The sequence below is a fragment of the Eulemur rufifrons genome, chromosome 12, assembly GCF_041146395.1.
Source record: "Eulemur rufifrons isolate Redbay chromosome 12, OSU_ERuf_1, whole genome shotgun sequence".
In the NCBI taxonomy this organism is placed as follows: Eukaryota; Metazoa; Chordata; class Mammalia; order Primates; family Lemuridae; genus Eulemur; species Eulemur rufifrons.
Window position 1 is genome coordinate 15,240,958 of NC_090994.1, and position 18,541 is coordinate 15,259,498.

The 18,541-nt window shown below is 45.4% G+C and overlaps 1 protein-coding gene across 2 annotated transcripts in view; it reads right to left on the reverse strand.

Annotated features, from left to right (window-relative positions):
• The window catches only part of MFHAS1 (multifunctional ROCO family signaling regulator 1), an 87,478-nt gene that overhangs the window by 6,732 nt on the left and 62,205 nt on the right, over positions 1 to 18,541 (reverse strand). For both annotated transcript variants that reach the window (XR_011235233.1, XM_069484941.1), the window contains exon 2: positions 4,433 to 4,559. Coding sequence is in view for 1 of the 2 variants with exons in the window: in XM_069484941.1 (XP_069341042.1) it covers positions 4,433 to 4,559 (127 nt within the window). In the remaining variant the exon portion in view is untranslated. The remainder of the gene's footprint in view (positions 1 to 4,432; positions 4,560 to 18,541) is intronic.

Here is an 18,541-nt window from a genome sequence, read left to right on the forward strand (position 1 = left end):
TCTAACAGGTGACCTACCAAGATCAGAATTAACGTCTTCAGTCTCTGAGAACTCCCAGTGCTCCCCAGAAGATGGGGCACGCACAGACACGGGACCACCACCAGCGAAACTGTCCACTGTCAAGAAAAAATGACACATCCCCATTTCCTGTAAGTTCAAAGGTCACTCCATTAAGAAACCACATGGAAGAAGGTGGGTTGCGCTCTGGATGCCTCAAGATAAAAACGTTTTCATATATTAACCTGTCGAATTCTACCTTTTACATAAAAATCGGTAGGTAAATTGGGTTATCTGACAGTTTATCACAGAGTGATGCAGTTTCATTGGTGGTGGAGGAGGTTTTTCTAAACCTTTTTCAAAGGGAAGGAAAAAGGGAAACATTCAACCGGGCACCTAAAAAGGAAATGCAACCGTCAAGCTGCCATATGTCCAAAGGAACTCACACCCAAGTCCCGGGAATTGGAACATTGTGTCTCCACTTGAAGAGCACATGGACAAAGGTAGGAAGTCACAAATACAATTTATAAAAGATTATCTCTTCTACTTGCTCCTATTTTTGCCCCCTTTATGACTCAATGTCCAAGGCTCGGCACCCCTCAACTATCTTGGGGTTAATTAGGCTGCCATGAAGAAGTTCTGAAGGGGGACCGCTCCCCCCCACCCCTCCGCCCAAAACAGCCACACCTCTTCACCGCCCAGGAAATGGGGCCTGGCCATTGGGGTAAAGTCAACTCATGGCCGTTAGACTGAACTATGCCTGGGATAACACCTGTTTGGAAGAACTTCTTTAAAACTCCGAAATCTGCTTCATACCAACACACCAGCCAGCAAAACCCTTCCTCAAAGTTGTGCTACAAAGATTTCCTGACTGCATGGAACCAGGTATTGTGTTAGACCCAAGTGACTGCCAATAGGCCCAAGGTTTCTTTGGAGGTGAAGAAAATGTTCTACAATTAGATGGTGGTGATGGTTGTACAACTCTGTAATTAATAATCATTGAATGGGGAGTTTTATGGTATGGAAATTATACACCAAAGCTTTAAAAAAAAACTCTCTCACACAATCCATATCCTCAAGGAAGGTCAGGAGTTTTCAGAGCAACCCCAGGCACAATAGCTAAAATGATTAGTCACCACATCTCACACGCAGATGTCCTTGAAAATCCAAAGTATGGCAATTACTCACATTTCTATCTGATAATCAGCAGAGAGGAAGCCATCTAGCTCCTGTTTCTCCCTGGAAGATGAGGTGCAGAAGGGGAGGAATTTCATTCAGTTCCTGTAGCCTCTTCCCAATGGAAAGACCTCAACCACTGAGACAAGTTATAAGAGTAAACTGCATGGATTTTTTTTTTTGGCGGGTAGAGACGGGTTTCACTATGTTGCTCAGGCTGGTCTCAAACTCCTGGGCTCAAGCGATCCTCCTACCTCAGGCTCATAAAGTTGTTTTTTAAAATCACTACCTCTTCCTGTCCTCCCCATGCAGGAATAAATCACCAAGAAATTCTTTACATTGAGAAACAGAAAAGCTTAGAATTCATAATTAAAGTCAACTAACAATCATCCATGTTTTTTTCTTTATAAACCGCATTGCAGCACCGTTATTTTTATGCACGGTCAAAGGCAGGCAGCTAAATGACAACCCTCTGATTTGACTTATCAAAGAAGGGCTCGGGATGTCTTTTTAAAAACCACCATAAGGCTAGATCAGTGCGTTGAGAGTAGGGTGATTATTGTGGCATCCCTGGGACTGTTCTGGCAAAATGATGATAAATAGCCTTCCTCTCACTCCTGACCCTGTCCTGATCTCAACAGGGGAACGGACTTCGCTGCAGCTAAGGGCAAGGCAGCGTGCACAGTTCCGCCCTGGTGCTGCCAACGGATTATCGGCCGGAGAGTGGTCCTAAGGCCTTGCTGGCCAGGGAGCCCACCCTTAGGGGTATGGAAGGCACCTGAGTGACCAGAAAGTCCAGCAGACACACAGTAGAATCATCTGCGTGGCTTTCTTTATTTTAAACACTCATGCCTGGTCCCTCCCCCACGAAAGAAATTCTGCCATACATGCCTGTGTGGTGACCTGCTCAGGTTAACTTGCCTCACGTTGCAAAGCCCGTGCAATAGCCCCAGTCTCCCAACTCCTAGTGCCTGGGGGGACCCCTAGTGTCAGGCTCGGCTGTGTTGACTTAACGATTACCTCCTTTGACAGCTCTCCTCCCCAATCCACCCAAACCTCCTGCATCCAATACATTGTCAGTCAGACCCTCTCCTGGGCCTGGGCTATGTTTTTGTGATTGAGGATACGAGCTGCGGATGCTTCAGGGGGCTGGGAGGCGGGGGTGAAACCCGACAGCACAAGCACGGGCTTCGAATCTAGGAGTGTCTTTACACAAGGGGTCACACAAGAGATCATTTTCTCCTTGCTTCCATGCTAAAAAATGGTAATTTCCAAGAAAAGTCTTGCCAGGAATGTGAAACTTTCCTATTTAGAGAATATTCCTTCATTTAGAGTTCAGAATTATATGACACAGTTGTCATCCATTAGATGAGACCTTTTTTCAACCAATTTCAAAATAAAACAATCCAGATAGCTGAATCAAAAGTGGATCAATCCCTAAGACTGCTCCCTGCCTCCAGCATCTAGAAGTCTGCAGCTGTGTGCCTCTGCTTACCCCAGACTTTGTTCATTTGGGGTCAGTAAGCTGTCAGAGAGGCTGATACCATTTTTTTCAGGTTGGTACAAATGTGGTCTTTCTGCAGCGATGTGCGAGCAGCCCGTGGGATGACACTGATAAAGCTGGCTTGGTCCCACTGGGGTTTCTGGCACAAACGGATATTATAACTCCTCCCCCATCTCACCTCGTCAATGGCACGTGGCTACGGCAAAATGACAGATGAATGTCTCTGGTTGGTTCTGGAAAATCTACACCAACGCAAAGTGTATTGAATGATTGTTTCCCTCTGGCCCATACCCTGCCCATGTTATAATATCCCCTGATCCACCCTTAGCCTAGGTGGATCGGAAAGAAAGGGACCAATGGGCACGATTTCAAAGACATTCAAAAACGGGTAAAATGTCTGTTATTTGATATGTTCGAGACAGAGGATATGCTGGTTAATACAAAGTTACCATGCAATCCTTCTTTAATACTTAAGACTTCACAGTGTCTCAGGGTGACATTAGTGATAAATTAGACTATGTGCGTGTTAGATAAAACAGCACTCTGAATATGAGCGCCTCAGATAAGAGTGTCCCTCGGGGGCTCAGTGATATCTTCCAGCAAAGACGGCTTAGGGATGTTCTGTCTTAATGGGTCTCCCGGTTTGGAGAAAAGGGGGCATCGCCCTTCTGCAGCTGCTAAAGAATCAAAATGCCACTGGAGACCCTCGCTCTGCAGAGAACACCCCAAAGGCAGGGAAGCCGCTGCTTCAGGGATGAGCTAGTTCTCTGGAATGTAGCCGCACAGCAAGTGTCCCTGGGGTGACAAGGGCATGTCACAATTCTCACATGCAAACTTTCCAACCTCCCTATTAAAAGCTTATATACATACATAATTTTCTCATTAAAAAAAATTCTATGTGGACAGCTAAGAAGAAACATTAGAGTTTGCCGCCTGCACAGGAATACTTGGCTGGCTAAGTCATGTTGCTGACATCACCCAGATATAATGAGATCTGACCCAAGAAGATCGGTGGCTGCTACTTTTCAAAATTTGAGGAATGTAGGCATTTTGTCTCAGTTTAAAAGTGACCTCTCTGGTTCTTAATAAAGAAAAGGAAAAAGGAAAGAACCATGCACACAAAACCCAAACAAACAGGGTGAGTTTTATCTAGAATGCTAAGCTAACATTCTATCCAAAAGTTAGTTTGCATGTGCACATTCTCTGTCTTTAAGCCCATTTTGGGGGAAGGTGGTACAAACTGCGCCATCCTTGATTTTCAGGGACTGACCAGAGAATCATAGTCCTGCATTAAAAAATAATCTATTACCAATTTTTTGCAGGCTTTTCTTATGTAGTGAGCCCTCAACTGTTCTTGGAAGTGAGGGGCCACTTAATTTTGCAAGGACAGTTAATTCTACCCATCCAAAAAAATGCTCCTTTTAGTCACGTGTACCCACAAATATACTAAAAACCAATGAACTGTACACACTTCAAATGAGTGAACTGTGTGGTACAGGAATGCTATCTCAATAAAGCTGTTAAGAAATGTCCTGACTTTATCAAAGTAAAAAAAAAAAAAAAAACAAAGAGGAACTACAAGTTCCCATGTTGCAATGTAAGCCATGGCGTTGCTGTCACCCAGAAGAATTACGTCTGCTCTGGGGGACTGTACAAGGTTTGTGCAGATGCAGTTTAACTTGGCTTTTTGTCATCACAGCTATGGAGCCAGCATCGAGAGCGAGAGGCACAGGCCATGGAAATTCCAGAACTCACTTGGAACAGGGGCTGATCACAGTTGGCGTAGGTGGGTAAACCAAGGCAACATTCACTCGCTCGCTGCCGTTCTTGGGGCAAATGATCTCTGCCACTCCTTCTGGTCTGGGCTGACTCAGCAACTCCCCTGCAGGAGAGAGAGAGAGAGAATGCATTAAGGCAGTGTGCCCTAAAAATGGGATCACTGTGCAGAGAAATGCAGGGCTTAGGGAGGGAGACGGGCAGGAGCAAGGAAGCGACAGTGTAGACACTGGAGGCAGAGAACAAATAAATGTGCAACCTCTGCTCCACCACCTACATTCTCATCTGCATCAGAGAACGGGAACATTCTAATGGTCATGGCAGGACGGCCTGCGCCAGACAAAGGCAGCATCTGCGGCTGTTCTGCTCACCTTCCCTTTCAGACGGACTCTGAAGGTCTTTATCTGTGGAGCACCAAGTGAGTCAGGGTCCCCAGAGCCCCAGGAAGCAAGGGCTGCCAAGGAGGTGTCCATAATTAGGATTCAGGGCAGACGGCATTCAGGCAGCCCACAGCAGCCTTTCAACACAGCCCTGCATAAATGATCTGGAAAGGCAGCACACGGAAGGTGCTCACGAGGCAGGCAGCGCGAGACCTGCCCAGCCGCTGCCTGGCAGCAGGATTGCCCAGATAGTAAGGGTGCAGAGTTGGAATCACCAACACAACGTTATCTTGCCACTAATGGGGTCTAGTAAAAACAGATAATTAACTTAATGGATTACCCTAACACCTAGAGGAAATCTGTTACTCTGCGCCCTGGATATAATCTCTCTCAGACTGGATTGTTAAGTCCCTAAGAGCAATAATGACTTCCATTCCTTAATTTCCTCCATCCGCCTCCCCTCACCCAAGACACCCTGCCCTTCCTCAGAGAGTCCCCAATAAACAGCTTCCGGCTGAGGAGGGCACACGTCATGGCTTTAACTGTCTTACTTAAACCTAGAAAGTAAATAAACCAAACCCAGGACATAAAACGTTTGCCACTTGCAGAAGACACTGCTGAAATTACAACTTCAGCTGTATGGCAGCCATCCTGTCTATGGCTGACTTGAAATTCTAGAGACATCAAAGTACAGCAGTCCCCCCCTGAATCCCCGGGGGACACGTTCCAAGACCCCTGGGGCTGCCTGAAATGGCAGATGGTACCTAATTCTAGACAGACTATGTTTTTTCCTATACATAGATACCTATGATAAAGCTTCATTTATTAGGCACAGTAAGAGACGATGACAACTAATAAAATAGAACCATGACAATGATATGCTGCGATACAAGTTATGTGAATGTGATTTCTCTCTCTTGCCCTTTCAAAATATCTTATGTACTGTACTCGCCTATTTTCGGACCATAGTTGACTGCAGATAATTGAAACCCCGGGAAGTGAAACTTCCTTTGCCTCAAAATACCGTATTGCTGAGCCCACACTGATGGAGCGCGCTACACCCATGTGCTAGCAGGGAACTAAGCTTTAAATGTACATCTCATTCGATCTTCACGATGTCCCTAGGAGGGTTTATCTTTATTTTCCAATCGAGGAAGCTAATGCTGAGGCAAGTTATGCAATAAATCCAGCAGGTTCACATGGGGAATCCATTTCTGGGGCCGCTTGCCCAATGTCCCCCCAAAGTAGGGAGTGCTTCCTCATGCCAGAGTACATCTTTCCTAGAGGACCAATCTAAAAACACCATTTTTTAATAATGAGCTAAGCATTGACATATTTATACTTTCATGAAAGACACTCATTTCCTGATTTGGACATTTTTTATATATAGCATTGCACAGTATGAACGGAATAGAATTTGAGTTCCTTAACCGAACCATTGTGAACACCAAGCTACTGCAAAAGCTAATTTAGCATCATTAGCTTGCACCATGGATACATGGGTGTCAGAATTATACTCAGACACCAGCTAGGAAAAGATAAAAATGCAAAATATGAAAATGCAAGTTAAAAACGTAAACGTGAAATGCTATCAATGAAACAAAATGAACCCAAGTGACAGCACGTTAGAGCTAGACTGAAACCCGGAAGGCATCCAGTCGAAACATCAATTTATAGCTCAGAAGCTCTCTGGGTTCAACAGATTTGCTCCAAGTTCAATAGAGATTTTCACTCTGTCACCCAGCCAACCCCCCACGTAGGACTGGAAGGAGAAAGTGCTCTGAACACCGCCAGTCTCTTAACACCCCTGGGTCCTGGACCGCCCTCACCTGATACTTTCAATTTCTACTTTCTGCCCTAAAATCATCCCCAAGGCTTGAACATAGACTGGGCTTCTCTAGTTTTTCCTGAAAACGCTCTCCTGGTTAGAATTTCACACAGGCCTCAGCTCCATCTGCTTTTCAGCTGCCCGGACACGCAGTGTAATGGCTGCAGATGCCAAGCACCGTCCCCAGCACCCGCCCCTGGCATCGGCCTGGCCCAGCTGGCTCGTTGGCTGAATATGGTGTAGCTTTTGGTGATCGGAAGATCAGTTTGCCTGATCTGAATGTGAACCATTTGCGGCAGACTGTTAAGCCTCGGTCATACCCAATTTCTATTAAACTAACAGCTTTACTGCCTGTCCCCACCCCCGAGTCAGTGTCATACTAAGGTGGGTGACTGGTTTTGTCTGGGTCCTGTCCTAGCAGCACTGCCAGTCATGGAAAGAGAGCACGAAGGTGGGAGGCATCGAGAAGTTTCACACACGAAAAATACATCTGATGCTAATGAATGAGTGACAAGCAGAACACTTCACAATTTCCAACACATCCGCATACGCCAACAACCGACTGCATGATGCCAGCGTTCTTAGGATATGAGAAATGTGCCTAGAGTAAGCACCTAAGAAAAGCAGCCTTTTCCTCTCAAACCTATCTTAACACAAATATGAAGATATTTGTTTATTACACGTGTGTTAGCTGGCAAAATAGCAAAAGCTAAACGTCCTCCAGTTTAACAAACTTGATCTTCAACATACAGTGCATTCTCCCAACAAGAACTATGGAGGTGTGGGTGAGGACCGAAGAAGATGCGGGGGCCCGAGAGTTTAGCGCATGGCCTCTGTCAAAGGGGATTCTCAGTGTCTACAGAGGAAGACACGGATGTGCAAAGAAATGTAATTCTGCATCTTCCCCGAGGAAATTTTATAAGGGATGCGGAGGGAGTCACGAGAAGGTGAGGTTAATACTGAAACACAGGATTGGGAAAGACTTCAAAGAGTGGGGAACACTGAGCCCAAAGATCCAGTAACATTCATTATCAGAATGGAGAATAGTATGTGCACCGTACCACCATGCTGTAATCTGAAAAACACGTCAAACTGAAAAACAAACCAAAGTTAACACAGGAAGAAAAAAAAATGATCACTGTAGCAACTAACACTTAGGAAGCACTTACTGTGTGCTTGATGCTATATAGTTATCTCACTTAGTCATCACGACAACACTGCGTTGGGGGACAATTATCCTCATTACATGGAAGGGGAAACTGAGGCACAGAGGGGATAAGTAAGTTGCCAGTGGTCACAAGGAGAAGCAGCAGGGCTGGGATTTGAACCCAAGAGCGTCTGACTGAACTCTTAACCATCAGATCTTATTATTAACAGTATCCGGTGAGAAGCATACCATGATGATTCATTTAGATAATACTAAACACTCTATCTGGCAACCAGTAAGCTCTTGACACTGTTATTACACTCATGAGAAGATTTCATAAAAGCTTACTCTTCCCGATGTATAAAGAATTCACATAAGCACATAATCACTACCCAGATTCCCTGCAGTACAGCAATACACCAAGATTAGACCACAAACGATCACATGCAAAACACCATCCCACCAAACATTTGAAACATTCACAATGAAAAAAATTGTTGATCTTATTACATATTTGTCACCACTAGCAAAAGTAAATTAAGAAGATACATCCCAAAGTTGGTGGGAGATGTAAAAAAAAAAAAAAGCAAAAACCAAGTTAAATAGAGCATGTTAGCAACAGACTAAGAAAAAAATGTACATTTGACCTGGTATATTTCTATTTTCAGAAAATTGCTTAAAGGAAGCAGGCCTTTCTTGCTGTCAAAATTATACAGTGATTGCTCATAGCAGCACTATTTATGATACCATGAAAACCTGGCAGCTACTTCAAGTGTCCAACAAGGGGGAAATGGCTAAAACCTCTGACACATTAACAAGGTGGAATATTCTTTAGTCATTAAATATTAGGAGACTGACATTTTTATGTGGAAATATAAATTTTTAAGTACATTCTAATTAGAAACACAAACTAACCAAGAGCATAAATGAATTTAGAGTGAAATGAGTCATTCAAGATCAAGAGTAATTGGTCCTGAGGTTATTTACTTTTTTTTTTTTTTTTTAAGAGATGGGTTTTCACTCTGTCACCCAGACTGGAGTGCAGTGGCATCATCATAGCTCATTGCAGTCTTGAACTCCTGGGCTCAAGTGATCCTCCTGCCTCAGCCTCCTCAGTAGCTGGGACTACAGGTGCACACCACCACGCTTGACTTATTTATTCTTATGTTGAGTCAGTAATAAAAGAGACTAAAGTATGCTTCTATGGAAGGGGAATGGCAACTTTAAACGCTGATGCAGTCTCCTGTATTTGCAGATTTTCTATTCATGTGCAGTTTGGTTTATAATACAATCCGTCTTTTTGAAGGTGCAGAAATTTGGCCTATTGAATACAACATTGCATTTACTACGACAATCTTAGGCCACTACCCAGTCTCCTTGTGCCCACTAAAGTCATGAAAAAAACCTCTTTTAATAAGATCTCTGCCATTAGAATGCTAGCAAACTCTTATTAACTGTTTTTCCCCCTGCAGGAGAACAGAACACCAAGTTTCATTAGGATTTTTTTCTAATCAACAGAAGGTAAGTGGAATGAGCTCATCTTTTCCTGCTAATCATCAGAATTCCCCAATATTGGGCACATTATGCAAAATGCTAAAAATTTATACTGATGACTCCAACGACAATATTTAAAGCCTAAATTTTTTTTTTTTTTTTTCCAATGCAAACAAAAGCCACTTCCTCATCCAGGATAAAGACCCAAGTTATAAACATCCCTCAAGACAGCAAAGGTGATCCAGAAATTAAAAATTTAAAACAATCTATACAGTTTCTATTACATTACAAATTATCTAGATGCCTTTAAGGTCTCTCTTCGCTCTAATACGCTAGAATTCATAGCCCTCCGGCCCCCAAAGTCTACTGCTGGCTTTTAATTAGGTGTGAATCTGGATGTAGCCGCATGGAGATACACAGTTTCACACGCCTCCGCAGGGCAAAGGCAGCATCCGCAATCAATGCACAGGAAGGTTCCCCACTTTGCAGGTCCACCGAGTTATCAGAGACAGCAAGGACCGGAGAATTACACGGTCACTTTTATGTGGAAGAGGAAAGCCAGACAGAGATAAAAGGGCACCTTGCCGCAAAGCAAAATCAAGCCCAGAAGGCATATACACGGGTGAAGCAAACACTGAACACTTAAAATGTTCAATTTAAAAATGTGCTACTGTGCATATTTAAAACCATTAGAAAAGAGGCAGGCAGGGTGTGGTAGCTCCAGCTACTTGGGAGGCTGAGGCAGGAGGATCACCTGAGCCCAGGAGATGGAGGCTGCAGTGAGCTATGATCACACCACTGCACTCTAGCGTGGGCGACAGAGTGACACCCTGTCTCAAAAAAAGAAAAAGAAAAATCAGGCATTAGAAAAGGTGGCACGCCTGCGGGTTCCAACATAGCCAACTGTCTGCAAACTTCGAAATGCCTTTTCCCTTTTGGGGGAGGGTCCCCCAACCTGCACCTCTCAACAGCACAGGACCAAGCTGGGCAGCTCCCGGAGCACCCCTTACTCAGAGTCAATAAATAAACCAGGTCAGACTTTCTGACAGGCTCGATTAATATAAAAAAATCTATTTTATGAAGTGATTTTGGTCTCAGCCCTTTGATTATAAATTATAACGTTTTCAGAAGAGGAAGTGGCATGCAGGAAAGAACATGCACGTCTGTGCAAAGAGCAGGAACAGATCAGGGCCTTCTCTCCAAGCCCAGGAGGTGCCACCGGACACAAAAAATTATGCTTAGCTATGAAACTATGCCCTTCCTAAATGGTAATAGGTTGTCTTCAAATGTCATTTTACAAATAGCCAAGAGGAGTAAATGCAAATGGAAAAAATAAATTTAAAAGCCAAAAAATGCAAGTCATTAAATGTCACTTAAAGGTACTTTCTATCATTTAAACTAAAAGGTGAAACTTCAAAGTAAATTTAAAATGAAATCAATAAACCATTATGTAGTTTTAGAACTGTTTTTGGAAGTTTACTATAAAATCTGAGAAAACAGGAGCTGACAGTAACCTGGAGCCGGGCATTCGTTTATTGGTTAAAAAACCTGGGTATAAATTAAATGAGACACTCTCTGGGGAGCTGCCCGAGGGAGCTGCTGCGGAGCTCGCCAGGGCATTGGCTGGGGCATTTGCAGATTCAGCAGGAATCTTCCCTGCGGAGCCACGGGTCACCAGCTGGGGTGCCACAGATATTTACCAGCACTTGGCCGCATATAATCTTAGGGAGTTTTGGGATTCAAAGAATGGTCCCCCAAACCACAGGGATGCCACATTCTTCTTGTGAACAGGGTTTGCATCTGGCTCAGTTACAGCCAGCCCTCTCTATCGGTGGGTTCCTTATCTGTGGAGTCAACCAACTGCAGATTGAAAATACTTTTTTTAAACAATCGTGTCTGAGTATGCACAAACTTTTTTCCTTGTCATTATTCCCCAAACAATACCGTATAACAACTATTTACATGGCATTTACACTGTATTAGTTATTATACGTAATCTAAAGATAATTTAAAGTATACAGGAGGGTATGTACAGGTTATATGCAAATATTATCCCATTTTATATCAGGGATTTGAGCATCCCTGGATTTTGTTGTCTTCGGTTGTCCTGGAACCAATTACCCGAGGATACCGAGGGATAACTGACTATAGATCCCCATGAAAATTAGTCAAACTGATAGAACCACTTGTTACTTCGATATATTCTAAGGTGTGAATTCCAACAGCGGCTACAAAAACGTATACCATCAAAAATCGTGAACCTCTTCTAGAACTGTGTTTTCATTTTCACCATATATCCGTGCAAGTCTTCAAAATGTAGGAATCCACTGAGTTCTAAGCCATTTCACAATGTAGAGAAATTTCCATCTCCAGCCATTGGTGAATGTCTCAAGTCTAGCTTCAATTCTGAATGCTGAGACTGTTCTTTAAAAAAAAGAAAAAAACAACACGACCACAAAAAAACAAAACAACACTCAGGAATGCCCTTGTATGCCATGAAGATTTGGAGACAACTTGGAAAGTCTTCTCAGTAAGACAGTACAGTCTACAAGACAAAGAAAATCAGGCTGATTGGGGTTCTCAGAGATGCCCTAAACTAAGGATGCAACCCAGTACACCCATCTTTAGTGATTGTTGCAAGGCTTGTCGTCAGACAGCACCAAACAAACTAAACTTCAACACTTCACTTCTGTTTCTTCCTAACATCCTCCAAACTGGTGACAGTGATGACAGTTATAGGCAGAAGGAGAAACAGAGGTCACAATCTTGATTACTCCTGTGATGCACACAATGATCTTAACCTGTGAAGTTCTCAGATGCTCCTGATGAATAATACAAGCAAGGCCACCCCAGGCCCAAATGCTAAACCTGACACCTTCCGTTCTCCCCTTCCTGGCAGGTGCTCCAGCTGCAGCCAACAAGCTCAGCCTGCCCTTGGTTAGCCCAACTCCTGACAGAAGATGACCATCCTAACAGTAACATTTGCTTGCTATTACATAAAGCCTTTGCTTTCTGGATTGAGGGACGTATGCTAAACCATAGAAGAGCTGCATTTGGTCCATGGGCCCCTGGTGGAGCGTGGCTCAGGTCTCTGCTAGATCACAGTTGTGGCCTCACATCACAGTGCCTCCTCCAAAGCATTTGGCAAAAATTCAACCAAGGAAAAACCAAAAGGAAAAAACTGCTAACAAGGTTTTTTTTTCCAAATCTCTGCCTGAGTTTAGCCTTTTCCCCCATATTACAAGCTGATATGTCCCCTTTTAATGATCTTTTTGGGTTTTTTGGTGTTCTTTTTATTCCACACATATCCGATCCTCTGTGGCATTCTTCTTGCGCCTTCCTGAGGCTATTTGAGTCCTTTTCGTCCCGAGTTCCCTGCAGTAGGACAGCCCATCTCCCTCTTCCTCCTTCCTGCATGTTCACCTGCCGAAGCACGAGGGTCTCAGCATCTCCAGAGGCCCTGAGGGAGGTTCCTTCCCCAAGCATCCAGTATATGCTGGGATGAGAGGCCAGGTAGAAACTTTGGGAGGATTCCACTTGCAAGTGTGAGGCTCTCCCAGGCACAAAACAAACATGCCAGGCCAGCAAGTGAACCTGGCTCACGTGGCATTTATTAATATGTAGGAGAAACTGCTCCAGGGAGGGTGCAGGAAGCTGAGTCACCGACTAGGAACAGCTTTGCTCTGGGTTCTAAAAGAGGAAACAGCAGCGAAGTAAAAGACTGTTTTATATCAATATTCTTTTAACTTGCTGTTGTCATTATCTTCATCAGCCCTGGGTTAGCCCTGATGCTACACAAACTGCAATGACACGTGAACGACAGATCTCATCTTTAGAGTCTATAAGAAATTTCTCTGCAAAGTCTAAAAATGGGCCACCTCATATCTTAGAAAAGGAGAACCACAGGGCACCACTTGTGGCTCAAATGCGGTGACATACAATGCTGGGGTACAGAAGACAATCCCCCCTATGGCACCTGGGCATGCTGAGTGCTTTTGACAAGTCAAAGACCTCGATTTGGCTGATCTAAACCCAAATCCACCCAAGAAAGGAAATAAGGCTTAGAATCAAGGTCCCTCTATAACCTTATCTTGTTTCTCCCCCACCCCTGAGTGCAGGAAAGGACTATCTCTGGAATTTCCTTATCTGACCAACTAAACTTCTTAACCAAAAGTAACACAACTGCAAAAAAAAGATGACTAAGGAACACAACCACAGCTGGACAGACTTCTTCACAAGATAATGCCTGCTTCTCGGGCTCATTCTGATTCCAAAGAGAATCATTTGTAAGTTAATGTCTGTCTCCCTGGTCCATTCATTCTCCCTAATAATCATTTACTGCCCCTCAAAAGAACTGTCTACATTCCCTGTCTCCTTCCTTCCCTATGAGAAAGAGAATATGAGCTTCTGCACCCCATTAGGGGGTTGGGGTCATCATACTATGTCCCCCACTCCCACGCATGTTAATAAATTTGTATGCCTTTTATTAATCTGCCTTTTGTCAGTTGATTTTCAGTGACCCTTCTGAGGGCAAAGGGGAGATTTTCCCTTCTCCCCTACAACAAAAAGCATTCGCCTCTATGGCATGTGAGCTTAAAAAGCTCACTATCCACAAGAACTGGCAAGGGCTGATGTAAAAAATGTTGAGACAAATGCATAAAAGTAAATTAATAGTGGGGAACACTGTGAGAAGCTAAAGCTCCCTAAGCTGATGCTACAGAGGACACCTAAGGCCTTCTGCAACACTATACTACTCTCAGTGACAATTAAAGATAGTAAAGCGAACTAATTATCCACCTACCTACCTATCTAGCTATCCATATGTCTAGTAGTCTTCCCTTATCCTTGGGTTTTGCTTTCTGAGGCTTTAGTTACCCGCGGTCAACCTGGGTCCAAAAATATTAAATGGAAAATTCCAGAAATAAACAATTCATAAGTTTTCAACGGTGGGCCATTCTGTGCAGTGTGATGAACTTTTGCACCACCCACTTCATCCAGTGTCTCCATGCTGTAGTCACCACCTGCCCCTTAGTCACTCAAGTAGCCATCTTGGTTATCAAAGGGACTGTCGTGGTCTCCTGGTGCTTGTATTCAAGTCACTCTTGTTTTACTTCATAATGGCCCCACCACACAAGAGTGGTGATGTGGGCAATTAGGATGTGCCACAGAGAAGCCATACAGTGCTTCCTTTAAGTGAAAAGGTGAAAGTTCTTGACTTAATAAGAAAAGCCAAAAAAATATCATGCAGAGCTTGCTGAGATCTATGGTAAGAACAAATCTTCAATCCCTGAAATTATGAATACGGAAAAAGAAACTCATGTTAGTTTTGCTGTCACGCCTCAGACTGCAAAGGTATGGTCCTGGTACATGTAAGTGCTTGGTTAAGATGAAAAAGGCATTCAATTTGTGGTTGAAAGATGAGAACAGAAACAGAAAAATGTTCCGACTGATGGCAATCAGGCGCAATAGCATCCGTGGTTTCAGGCCTCCACTGGGGGTCCTGGGACGTAACCCCCAAGGGTAAGGGGCACACAGTACAGTGATACAGATACACAGTGAGACACATACACCCTGGAGGGGTGTTCTGGAGTTAGGCTGCTGGCTAAGTCTCCTGCTTCTCCATCATGGCCCCACATCTAAGTATGTCCTCAGGAAAATGTGCATGAGGACTGACCACATCACTGACCCTCAAAAGGTCTGATGTCGTCTGACCCAAGTCAAAGCTGACTCAGGGCCGAGGAACAGCCTGGATGAGCCTCTTCCCTCCACCGAGCCTCCCCTTGGACACGTGCGCCTGCCACTTGGCTCCGTTCGCATTGCTAAGGGTTTTATATAAATACAAATCCACCCAAGAAAGGAAAACTATTTCCCCTTTTCCTGCTCTGGATAAAGTTCCAGCAGACTTGGCTGAGGATTAGACAAGCTTCACAGATCAAAGCGTGTTGGGGAGAGGTGCGGGGCGGGAAGGAACAGAGCCCAAACCCAACTTGGCTCTCCCCTCTCTCGAAACGCAAGGCAGGATTATAAAAAGCCCACGCTGCTGGACTGAAGTACTTTCAAAAGGTTACTCTTTATTTTGATAGCCTGTCACCTACTTCTTACTGGAAAACGGTTCCAGGCCCAGAGAACTTACTGCAGAAAGCATAAAAGCATCCAGACTACCACATTCGCCCTCCGACACGAGTTCTCCCTTCGACAGGAAATAAGAGGAGCTTTTATGACCTGAAATCTGAAACACTGGCCCAAGGGCCGTATCAAAATCTACCCGATTCTGAAATACTAAGTCTTTAAGAATGATCAGAAACCATATACAGGCAGTCCGTCAACAACCCGGATTGAACTGTGTGGGTCTGCTTACATGAGGGTTTTCTTCCGCCTCTGCCACCCCTGGACATCAAGGCCAACCCCTCCTCTTCCTCAGCCTACTCCATGTGAAGGCCACAGGCTGGAGGTGACCCACCGCTGCGATGATCCGCTGCCACTTACTGAACAGGAAATGTATCTTCTCTTCCTTACGATTTTCTTAATAGCACTTACTTTCTCTAGCTTACTTTATGGCAAGAATACAGTATATAAAATAACACATATACAAAATATGTGTTAATCGGCTGTTTGTGCTGTTGTTAAGGTTTCTGGCCCACAGTAGCTATTTGTAAAGTTTTGGGGAGTCAAAAGTTACATGCAGATTTGCAACTACGAGGGAGTTGGTACCTCTAACCCTGAGTTGTTCAACTGTATTTGCTTCTTGTCTCCTAACAAGGAAGATGACAAGAATTCCTGCAAATTCGTCTTTCTCTGAGGAAGGAGGAGGAGTGAAAGTTTGGGATGGGAGACAAGAGAAAACCCACAGACTTGGAGGGGGACCTGCAGAGCCTCAAGGCCAGGAGGAACCTTGAGATGGTTCCACTTCCCTCTGCACATAAGCAGTATCTCCCACGCGCATAAACCAGCACTGCGGGGAGGGGGTCCAGCGGGGAGGCTCTCCCAGCGTGAGCTGCTCCTCGTCTACTCCCCCTACCCAAGTGGCCATGCACACAAGATCCAGCCTGGACCTGAAGCCATTTTCAACCAACAGCATCTACGATGACCAGAAAAGCATTAAATTGCAGCAACTATCAAAACCCAGCACTGCTTAGCTGCTTGCACCCCTTAAAAGTTGTAATTGTAAACTAGAATGAATTCTTTATATTTCCAGTATAGCTCCACCGTGAGCAGGTGCAGTAGACGTCCAGACTGAAGCCTGGGCACAAAGACGAGAACATAGTCATAAAAGCATTCAAGCAAGAAGTAAGTAAGGCATCGCCAAATGGGACGAGCTTCGTCAGAGGGAAGGGCTGTGCCATGGGAAGCCACTCCTTGGAGGCAGCTCAGTCCACGCGGAAGCCACCGCTAACTCCCTGTGAACCCTAACTGGGTCACTTGCCTGGCTGTGGCCTCCGGTTACCTCCAGTCCTGAGCTCTTCCCTGAACTTCGGCCTGGGACACGACAGCCTAGTAACACTGCCACTGGGATACTGATATGGCCCAAATCACACTCCTGATTCCCACCCGGTCCCAGATTCCCTGGGTCACTCCCTCCCCTGGCTTCCCTGTATCGGTGAACATGCTCTCCATTCTTCCAGTTACTTGGGACAAAAACATGGAGTCCTTTTCCACTCCTTTTCTTCTCTCACCACCCATGGTGGAGACACCAGCCCCTCCCCTTCTCGCCTTCAGGCACATCCAGCCTCTGCCCTGCTCACTCGGGCCAGGCCCACACTGTCACCTCTGCACACCACAGGGGGCTTCTCCCTGCGCCCCCTGCGTGCACACCCAGGCCAGGGTCCTCTCATAACAGGAGTCTCCAGCGCTTGGTCACTCAGAACAAAAGGCCACGTCCCCACCAGCGTCTTCAGGGCCCTGTGGGATCGGCTCCCGGCCACGGCTCTGCAGGCAACACCTGCCCTCTCTCCTCCTCCATCTGCCCTGTTCTGTTCTGCTCTAGCCTCACGGCCCCCACCGCCAAGCACCCCCAGCTCGAGACCTGTCCTTACCACCCAGCTCCCTGCCCCACCCCACCTCATTCAGGCCCCTGCCCAAATGTCACCACCTCAAAACCCCCTTCCCTGCCACCCTGTATAGAGGAGCACCCCTGCTTCCTGGTCACTCTCTAGGCCATCGCCAGCGATACTTTTCTTCAGGGGACTAAAGTCCACTTGAAACATATCAGCCAACTGTGCGTCTCCTCCACCGGGATGGACACTCCACAGGAGGGGAATCTCCCTTGCTCGCTGTTGGATTCCAAGATCGGAACAGTGCCAGGCACACAGCAGGCACTAGATGTATGCTGAATAGCCCAATTAATCCAGGGCTGAATCTCTAGGTCAAGGACATAACAGGGCAGTCTCTCAGGTGCCCGGTTCCAAATCCAACACGGGGGTGGCACAGAGTCAGGCTGTGAGGACCAAAGTCTATACCCTCTTCTTCCACTCGGTACACAAGTGCCCAGCCAGGGGAAGTTTCCAGACTTCCCTACTTCCCTAGGCAGTCAGCCTCCTCAGCAGGGAGAAGGGCAAAAAAAAAAAAAAAAAGGAAGTGCTCCAGGAAGTCACCCTGCCTGGCTGTTTTACTGCATTCCTGCATCTTTTTCAAACTAAAGAGAAAACCACAACAAACTAAGGATCCATTTGGGGAGATTCTAATGCCAACCGCTTAAAATAGTTTCTAAATTTTGAGGACTACGTGGCTCAGGGACTGTTTACGGGAAGCCTGTAAGTGTAGCACAAAACGTCCTCTTCTGAATTACAGTTGAAAATGGGTTACTTCGAGACAGGGTGGGCAGAGATACAACAAATTATTTAGTGCTTTGGGTGTGGGGCAGGAGGGACTGCAGCTTAGCATCTCCCCTTCTTTTCCTAGTCTCAGAGTTCCCTTGCTCCTGGGCTGAGCACCTTGGTGCTGGGTCCTGGGGCAGGAGCACACACACCGCTGGAGGCCTCTCTCCTTGCAGCTCTCTCCTCTCGGACCTGTCTCCGTCTACCCTCCCTGCACCCTGCAGCGTGGAAACTCTCTAAGCAGTAAGCTCAAGCAATTCCTCATTCAACTTCCCATAGCTCAAGGTTATTATTCTCTGTTATCTGATGCTCAGGGCATTGGAAATTATTTTGCTATTTTTCCCCCAGGTGAGAGAGTAAGTACGTACCATCCCATTATGTTACTGTTGGCTGGCAGTGGAAGTGTGGCCATAGGTGTGTTTTTGG